At 36.3% G+C, this 9,782-nt stretch overlaps 1 protein-coding gene across 1 annotated transcript in view; it reads left to right on the top strand.

Annotated features, from left to right (window-relative positions):
- ABI3BP (ABI family member 3 binding protein) overlaps nucleotides 1-9,782 on the top strand; it is a 273,089-nt gene that overhangs the window by 240,012 nt on the left and 23,295 nt on the right. The window contains exon 60 of the mRNA XM_049628087.1: nucleotides 6,402-6,611. Within this exon, the coding sequence (XP_049484044.1) occupies nucleotides 6,402-6,611 (210 nt within the window). The remainder of the gene's footprint in view (nucleotides 1-6,401; nucleotides 6,612-9,782) is intronic.

The raw sequence follows: 9,782 nt of genomic DNA, 5'->3' as shown, positions 1-9,782 counted from the left end.
TATATATATATATATATTCATCTTTTCTCCCCTCAGAAAGTCCCCCTTAAAATTTCTTGCAGTGCTGGTTTAGTGGTCACAATCTCCTTTAATTTTTGTCTGTCTGGAAACTTTTTCTCTCTCCTTCTATTTGGAATGACAGCCTTGCTGGATAAAGAATTCTTGGCTGCATATTTTTCCAATTCAACACATTGAATATATTCTGCCACTGCTTTCTGGCTTGCCAAGTTTCTGTGAGTAGGTCTGCTGAGAACCTAATCTGTTTTCCCTTTTAAGTTAAGGTCTTTTTTTCCTTTGCTAACCTCATGATTCTTTCCTTGCCTGAGTATTTTGTGAATTTGACTATGATATGCCTTGTTGATGGTCGGTTTTTGTTGAATCTAATGGGAGTTCTCTGTGTTTCTCAGATTTTTATGTCTTTGTCTTTCCGCAGTTTAGGGAGGTTTTCCACTATGATTTGCTCACATAAATTTTGTACCCCTTTTCCCCTCTCTTCATCTTCTGGGACTCCTATGATTCTGATATTATTCCTTTTTAATGAGTCACTGATTTCTCTAATAATTAAATCATGCTCTTTTGTCTTAGTCTCCCTCTTTTTTTCTGCTTCATTATTCTCCATAAGTTTGTCCTCTATATCCCTGATTCACTGCTCTGCTTCATCCTTACTTGCCTCTGTGACATCCATTTCAGATTGCTGCTCAGTTATAGAATTTTTTATTTCATCCTGACTAGCTTTTACTTCTTTCATCTCCACAGAAAAGGATTCTAATCTATTTTCAACCCCAGCTAGTATTATTATTATCGTGATTCTAAATTCTGGTTCAGATATCTTGCTTGTATCTGTGTTGACTAAGTCCCTGGCTGTCGTTTATTCCTGTTCTTTCTTTTGGGGTGTCATTTTGAAGGAAGAAAATGAATAATTTAAAAAAATAATAGAATTAAACAATTAAAAACAACACAAATAAATCAAATAAAGGGTGCTAGATCCTAGGTGTGTTTTGGTCTTGTTGTTGAAAGAAACTTGACAGATTAGAGAAAAAAGGGAAAGATTAGAAAAGAAAAAGGAAAAGAAAAAAGGAAAACCTTTGAAAATTTGAAAAAATGAATACGGTAGAATAAAATGAAATGAGGGTAAAATAGAATTTTTAAAAGTTACAAAAAAGTAAAAAATGTAGTAGAAAAAAATGAAGAATCTTTTTAATAAAAATTGAATATAAAAAATAAATTTTTTCTCTTTCTGTATTCAAGAACAAGAAAAGAAAAAAAATTGAACAGAGGGACCAGTGAACAGAATGAAATACAATTGAAATTACATCTGGTTTCCCCTAGAAGCCAAACTATGAAGCACTTTATAGTCTATAAACTAAGCAGGCAGAGAGACTTGTGGTGTTCCTTAAGAATGTGGTTGGCCCAGTTGGGCGGGGCTTAGTGAATTCGCTTCGTTCTCCACTAGGTGGCACTGCTTAGCTTACTGGGGTGGATTGTTCTAGTGCATGTAGGCATGTATGCACATGTGTAGGAGGGGTCAAAATGGCATCACCCAGCTACCCAGTTTATAGTATCAGAACTCTGTGCTCTCACCTATGGGCAATCAAGCACCCCGCCTTTGTCTCTAGCTTCTGTCTACTTCCCGCTTGTAGACTGTCTGTGACCAAGCCATCAGGCTGCCAGGCAGGACCTCCCTCCTGAGTTTTATCTCAGATGGTGCTGTGTTTCCCAACCCCTCACTTCTGAGGGACTGTGGCTTTGACCTGTTCTGACCCTCTGGGGGATGGTCTTGCTAAGCAATGGCCAGGCGCCGTCCCACCACCAGAACCTTCGTGAGACCGTGCTGCTGCTGATGTCCAGAGACCAACTAGGTGCCAACCCACCCCAGATAAAGTTTGTGTGATCACGTAGCAGCAGCATTTCAGGGATTATGGTAAATCACAACACATATCTGGCACCAGGCTTCACCCTTAACATCCTTGTTCCAATACCAGCAAATGTGGTTATTTTCTGGGGTCTGCCGGGATGTTTTCCTGTGGTGAGGCCACACAGCCTCTACCAAATGCCCTCCCATCAGGAGAACCATGTCTCCCCATGTGGCCCAAAGACCCCTCAGACCTTGCTCTCTGCTCCTGAGGATTCACCCTTCTCACCAGAGCACTGCTAGGTATCAAGCTGTGGAGTTTCAGACTCTGTGCTTCCCCTGTTTATAGAGTCTTAATGGAATTTAAACCTTCTCTTTTCTCCCTTTTTTGTTCAGCCCCTTGCAGCTGTTTCCACTCTTCCTTTTTTCTCCATGTGCTTTCAGGGTGAGGGGTGCTTTTCCCTTATTCTCCCCCCATCTCTGTCCTCTTCCAGCAAGCAAAAACAGCTCCCTGCCCTCCATGCACACTCCCCCAGTTCACCTTTCCACACCATGTACCTGCTGAGTTCTGTGGTTCAGATTGTTCAGATTGTTATGTTAATCCTCAAATAAGTTTTCTAGGTATGCAAGATGGTTTAGTGTTGATCTGGCTGCATTTCAGAGTTGAGAGACACAAAAAATGCTTCCATGATGTTCCACCATATTCGCCCCTGCTGTCTCTTCCTCTTAATTTTTAAATTTTTTTTATGTTTATTCATTTTTGAAAGAGAGAGACAGAGCACAAGCAGGGGTGGGGTAGAGAGAGAGGGGGACACAGAATCCGAACCAGGCTCCAGGCTCTGAGCTGTCAGCACAGAGCCCGATGTGGGGCTCAAACTCACAAATCATGAGATTATGACCTGAGCTGAAGTCGATGCTCAACTGACTGAGCCACCCAGGCGCCCCTCTTCCTCTTAAAAGGACATCAGTCACAGTGGATTAGGATCCCACCCTGTGACCTCATTTAATCTTGATTTCTTTATTTGGGTGTTTAGAACCTTATATTTAACATGACCAATGATAAGGTTAGATTTAAATCTATCTCCTTTTGCTATTTGTTTTCTTTTTGTCCCATCTATCCTTTGTTCCCTCTTTTCCTCTTTTTCAACCATCTTTTACTGAGTATTTTGTTGTTGTTGTTGTTGTTGTTGAAATATATGAGGCATACAATATTACATTAGTTTCATGTGTACAGCATAGTGATTCAACTTTTCTATACATTATACTCTGTTTACCGCAAGTGTAGCTACCATCTGTCACCATAGAACACTATTATAATACCATTGATTCTATTCCCTATGCTGGACCTTTTATCCTCATAACTTATTCATTCCTTAACTAGAGGCCTCTATCCCTCACTCCCTTCACTCATTTTGCCTATTTGCCCTCCCATCTAACAACCATAAGTTTGTTTTCCTATATTTATGGATCCGTTTCTGCTTTTTGTTTGTTCGTGTGTGTGTGTGTTTTACATTCCACATATAAGTGAAATCACACAGTATTTGTCTTTCTCAGTCTGACTTATTTCACTTACATAGACCTAGAGGGTATAATGCTATGTTGTTGCAAATGGCAAGATCTCATTCTTTTTTATGGCTGACGAATTTGTGTGTGTGTGTGTGTGTGTGTGTGTGTGTGTGTATGTATAAACCATTATTTATACATTCATCTATCGCTAGACACTTGGGTTGTTTCTATATCTTAGCTATTGTAAATAGTGCTGCAATAAACATAGGGGTGCATATATCTTTTCAAATTAGTGCTTTCATTTTCTTTGGGTAAATACCTATTAGTGGAAACACTGGATTTTACAGTATTTCTATTTTTAATTTTTTGAGGAAACTCTACTATTTTGCACAGTGGCTGCACAAATTTACATTCCTGCCAGTAGGACACCAGAGTTTTCTCCACATTCTTGTCGACACTTATTATTTCTTGTTTTTTTGTCTCTAGCCATTCTGACAGGTAATATAAGGTAAGGTAATATCTCACTGTTGTGTAGATTTGCATTTCCCTCATAATTACTGTTGTTGAGCATCTTTTCATGTGTCTATTGGCCAGTTACATGTCTTCCTTTGGAAAAATGTCTATTCAGGTCCTTTGTCCATTTTTAATTGGATTATTTATGTGTCTTGGTGTTCTATAAATTCTTTATATGTTTTGGATATTAAACCCTTATTGGATATGTCATTTGCAAATATCTTCTCCCATTCATTATGCTGCCTTTTTGTTTTGTTGATAATTTCCTTCACTGTGCAATAATTTTTTACTTCAGTGTAGTCCTGATCATTTTTGTTTCTGTTTAACTTGCCTGAGGAGACATATCTAGAAAAATGTTGCTAAAACTGATGTCAAAGAAATTACTGCCTATGTTTTCTTCTAGGAGTTTTATGGCTTCAGGTCTCAAATTTAGGTCTTTAATCCATTTTGAGTTTATTTTTGTGTGTAGTGTGAGTGGTCCAATTTCATTCTTTGGCATGTAGCTGTCTACTATTTATCAAAGGGACTGTCTTTCCCATTGTATATTCTTAACCTCTTTTGTGATAGATTAATTGAAATATAAGCATAGGTTTCTTTTTTTTTTTAATTTTTTTTTAACATTTATTTATTTTTGAGACAGAGAGAGACAGAGCATGAATGGGGGAGGGGCAGAGAGAGAGGGAGACACAGAATCAGAAGCAGTCTCCAGGCTCTGGGCCATCAGCCCAGAGCCTGACGTGGGGCTCGAACTCACGGACCGCAAGATCGTGACCTGAGCTGAAGTCAGACGCTCAACCAACTGAGCCACCCAGGCGCCCCAGCATAGGTTTATTTCTAGAGATTGAGTTTTATGATTTTTATGATTCTATTTTCTCTCTTTAGTTGTCTTACTAGTTGTAACTCTTTATTTTGTTATTGCTTTAGGGTTTATAGTATGTATCTTTAATTTACCACAGTCTATCTTCTAGTGATATTCTACAACTTCACAAATAGTGCAAGAACCTTACATTAGTATAGCAATTTATCTTTCCTCTTGGCCTATCATTGTTAGGCATTTTACTTTTACGTATTAATACATCATGCTAAATTGATATTATTTATGTTTAAATAGTAAATTGCCTTTTAGAAAGAATTAAATGACAAAAATATTGTGCATATTTACCTATATAGTTACTATTTCCAGTGCTCTTTATCTCTTTGTGTGGATACATCATTTTTCTTCTGCCTGAATGTCCTTTAATCTTCCTTGTAGGGTGGGTCTGGTGGTTATGAATTCTCTTAGCTTTTATATGCGTAAAAGGTGTTTTACTTTAAAAAAAAAGATATTCACTAGTTAAATAATTCTAGATGATAAGTTTTTTTTTCCAGTATTTAAAGATGTTGCTCCACTGCCTTCTCCCTTGCATTCTTTCCAATGAGACATCTGCCATAATCCTTATCTTGATTGTACTATATATCATGTGTCTTTTCTGCCTCCTTTAAAGGTTTTCTTTCTATCACTGGCTTTGAGAAACTTGATTTTGATTGGTGTAGTTTCTTCATATTTGTTGTGCTTAGGTTTATTCAAGCCTTTTGGATCTGTGGGTTTAGAGGTTTTATCAAACTTGGAAAATCTTTTGCCATTATTTCTTCAAATACCTTTGCTGTCCCTGTTCTCTGGGCAGATATTAAAATTACATCTGTGTTATACTGCCTGAAGCTTCCCCATAGCTCACTGATGCTCTGTTCATTATTTTTATTATTTTTTCTTTCCACTTTTATTTTGGGTAGTTTTTACTGCTATGTCTTCAAGTTCACTAATCTTTTTTCTGCAATATAATATCAGTGCTAGTATCATCCAGTGTTTTTTGCATCTTACACATTTTAGTTTTCATCTCTAGAAATTCACTTTGGGTATTTTTAAAAATATCTTTCATGTATTAACTTCTTGACATGTGGATTATAGTTATAATAACAGTTTTATTTTCCCTGTGTGATGACTCTAACATCTAGGCAAGTTCTAGATTGATTTCAAACTATTTATTTTTCTCATTATGGGCAACATTTTCCTGTTATTTCCTATTGTTTTTTATTCCTAAAATATTCTTTAATTTTGTCCTGGGTTAAATTACTTGAAACCATTTGACCTTTATGAGTCTGGCTTTTAAGATTTATTAGGTAGGACCAGAACTGTTTAGTGTGGGGCTAATTATTCCCTACTCTCAAGGCAATACCCTCTTGAATACTTCTTCCAATACCCCACAAATTATGCTGTTTAAAACATGCTCAGGAGGACCAAATTACTTCTCAGTATTAGCATAAGTTAAACCCATTTTAAAAAGTAAATCAGCTACAGCATCCATGTCATGTATCCCAGAGACAGGAATTCTAGATTTTCACAAGTTTGAACAGTCCACATCACTGCTTTCATCTATCTGCTTATAATATGAGACCAGATATCCTCAAACAGAAAAATATATTTGAGTTTACCTCCACCTTCTGTATGTACAAACTCAAATAAGGCTAACTGTCCAAGTCCTCTCTCTCTTAGGTCCTCATGTGCGTTACATCCAAAAACCGGACAACAGGCCCTGTTCCATCACTGATTCTGTCAAACGGTTCCCCAAAGAGGATGCCACCGAGGGGAATGCCACAAGCCCACCGCAGAACCCACCCACCAACCTCACTGTGGTCACTGTGGAAGGGTGTCCCTCATTTGTCATCCTTGACTGGGATAAGCCACTAAATGATACTGTCACTGGTAAGATCATGATGTGAGCACTTGTACTATGGTGGGAAGCTTCAATAATGTGAGTGTGGTACCTCGTCAAACTATGAGGCATATCTCAGGGGTAGCAAGTCCTAGTAGAGCTATTGTCAAAAAGTGTCATATGATGGGAAAAGATCATCTGTGTCCCAGTGGTGGGTTTCCTGTTAATTTAACATATCTCTTTAGGTTACGTTCCTTCCATCTTGTCTCAGAACTCTTCCTCACAGTGTAAAAATAGATGTGGTCTTTTCATTATCAAGAAAATTACAGATAACATAGGAGAAGTTGGCAGGGCTGATGATAATTAAACCAGTTTTCATTTCACCAACCCAATTTCTAGGTTGACCTAGAACTGTCAAGCAATTCAATTATTTTAGTAGAGTTTTTGTTTGTTTGTTTTGTTTTTTGTTTTTTGGGTTTTTTTTAGGTTTCTAATCATGGTTGATTTTCTCCTCATCTCAGAAAAATTTAATTCTGCTATCACTAGCCCAATCCTTCTAAAAATGACTGTGAAAACTAAGAAATCCTAAGTCAGTCTTTGAATTTATTATATGCGAATTAATTCTTCATATGAACAGTTTAGTCAAACTAGAGAGGAGGGAGAAAAGGTAAGGGGCAGAGTCAGCTAGAGGAATATAGCAAATTGCAGGAGTACACAAGCCCCCCATTGCCCATGCCCTGCTGTGCATGGAACAGGTAGACAGAATTTAGAGGAGCTCACTAAGAAGCTATCAGGATGGGTAGAGGGAAGTATACAGGGGAAAGGAGGAAGTGGGAGATTCAGCCAAAAGTGTTTTCTGTGAATAAAGGAGTAAACAGCAGCTATTTCTCCTCAGACAAAACTGTTCGGTCTGGGCAACTTTCACTATAAGCAGCCTATCTTTGCTTAACTGGCTTTTTTTTAAAACCATATTTTGTGAATTTCATTTCTCATGCAGACCTTGCCTTTGTTTTGGGAAAGAACCAGCCACTGCTCATGTTTCCTGGGGACTTGTCTAGTCCTGCTTCTTTACTTGGGACTATGCCAGTAGGTGCTACCATCCCAGTATCTAAAAAACAATAAATCTCTAAGCATTGATTATCTACATAGATGAAAAAGTCCAGAACTCCCAATTCATATACTGTGCTAATAAGGAGTTCTCCTGACAGTCAGAAGCTTAGTTATCATAACACCAAATGATCTATAAAATTTCATTTGCCTTGAAGATGTGGGACATCAAGTTGGAACTGGTTAATATATCTAAAATCTAATCTAATACATCTAATATATATTCACTTTGGTGTGTCAATTTCTGATTTAACTTTTTAAAAGCAAAATGATTTTCCTTTCCAGTTCATCATGAAACCTTTTTTAATTGTATAAACTTGTAATCTACAAAAAATAATGAATAGGGTATACTTTACCCATTTAACCAATTCCTTTTGTAACATTGTTAGTAAATGTTAATGGACTGCTTGAGATCTTTCATAAGACATTAGACTTAGAATAACAGCTTTTATAGATAAGGTCCATATCTCTTTAGCTATAATATTTTCTAAATAGAAATAAGTCCATATTTAATCATTACTCAGTCTGTATTTAAATGTCAGACCATATAGCCTAATAGTCTCTTCTATTTTTTCACTTTTGTTTATTTTTAGTGTTTTCTCAAATATCACTTTGTTTCAAATGTGATCTTTTATAAACCAGCAGCTCAGATAATACGATTAATTCTCAAATCACTGGAAATGGCTTTACAAGAAAGGATTGAGAAAGATAACAAAAAAGGAGTGAAACATATTCTTTATTCCCTTAACTGGCTTCTGTCTATCATCTTTTAATCCACAGGCACATATTACCTATAATAAATACACCCAAATTCAGTTGCTTCTACATGTCTTTTCTACACTAAAGTAGAAATAGATACACCTGAGAAATGGGCCATAGCCTGAGTCCTTGGACAATTTAAATTAGTTGTGGGGTGGTGCTTTGTGATATGCCAAGAGCATGCCAACGTAGATTTAAATCCCAGACTAGCTGTATTCTCTATATGCAATTTGGGTATGCACTTTACCTCCTTGCTTTAGTTTTCTTATTTGTAACAACAACAACAACAACAACAACAACAACAACAACTTCCATTGTAATCAGCTTATCATGAGGACAAAAATTAACCAGAATTTGAATGTACAGTGTAAGTTAGAAGCTGTTAAATTAATGTTTGTCAGTAGTAGCAATAGTAGGACTGGTAGAAATAGTGTCACCATTATTATTTTCATGACCAGAATGTGATTTCCCAACCTTTATAATAAATAGTGTTTTTCTATTAAGTAAATCATCTCATAATAGGGCAATAATAATCTCTGAGTGGGGAAAAGACCATTTATTCAGTGTTACTTCTTTATAGGTTCCTTATATCTTTACTCTTAAGGAATTTATAAATAAAACCCCATATTTTAAAGTGAGAAATATGGACACATACTAAGTGGCTGTCTTTACTTTCTGAAATATAATCAGAATGTGTCTATAAATGTTCATTCCAAGCATTAATGTTCCATTTTTATGGTATAGTGAATTTATGAAAAAGCTACTATTTCTTTAAAGCATTACAAATGAAAAATATATTTACAAGGCCCAAGAATACACATTCAGAAGTTAGAATTCTGAAATTCTAAATATGTTTTTTAATTACAAAGGTAACTTCTGTGTCCATTTTGAAAACTTGAATCTTTCAGGATGAAAATAGTATTAAATGAACATTTAAAACTCAGTCAAAAGAAAATTAGAGAAGATATTCAGTAAGAGTTTCTAGTACTGAGTCTGGGGTAATATTAAAAAGAATATTACACAGTCACTGATTAATGTCTCACACCAAAGATGTTTCTTGAAAGAGGTTGCTTTCATGCAAATTCAATGGGAGTGTCATACAAATTTTTCTTTGGGTGACGAAGCGACACTTGAGTCTTTCCAACTGAAATCTTTCAAATTTAAACACAACTCAGGGATAATAAGTAATAATAATAGGTACCACCTGTTGAAAAAACATATGCAAAATACTGTTGAGCACTTTCCATATATTCCTAGTTTAATCCCCACAAGCAACACTATGAAGAGCTATTACATTTTACAAACTGAGATCAGGGCAAATGGCTTGGTCTGTCACTTTTCAATGAGTCATGTAG

This window comes from Panthera uncia, chromosome C2, assembly GCF_023721935.1.
Source record: "Panthera uncia isolate 11264 chromosome C2, Puncia_PCG_1.0, whole genome shotgun sequence".
NCBI classification, from domain to species: domain Eukaryota; kingdom Metazoa; phylum Chordata; class Mammalia; order Carnivora; family Felidae; genus Panthera; species Panthera uncia.
Note: the sequence above shows the minus strand (reverse complement) of the source record. Positions and strands in the feature narration are given on the sequence as shown.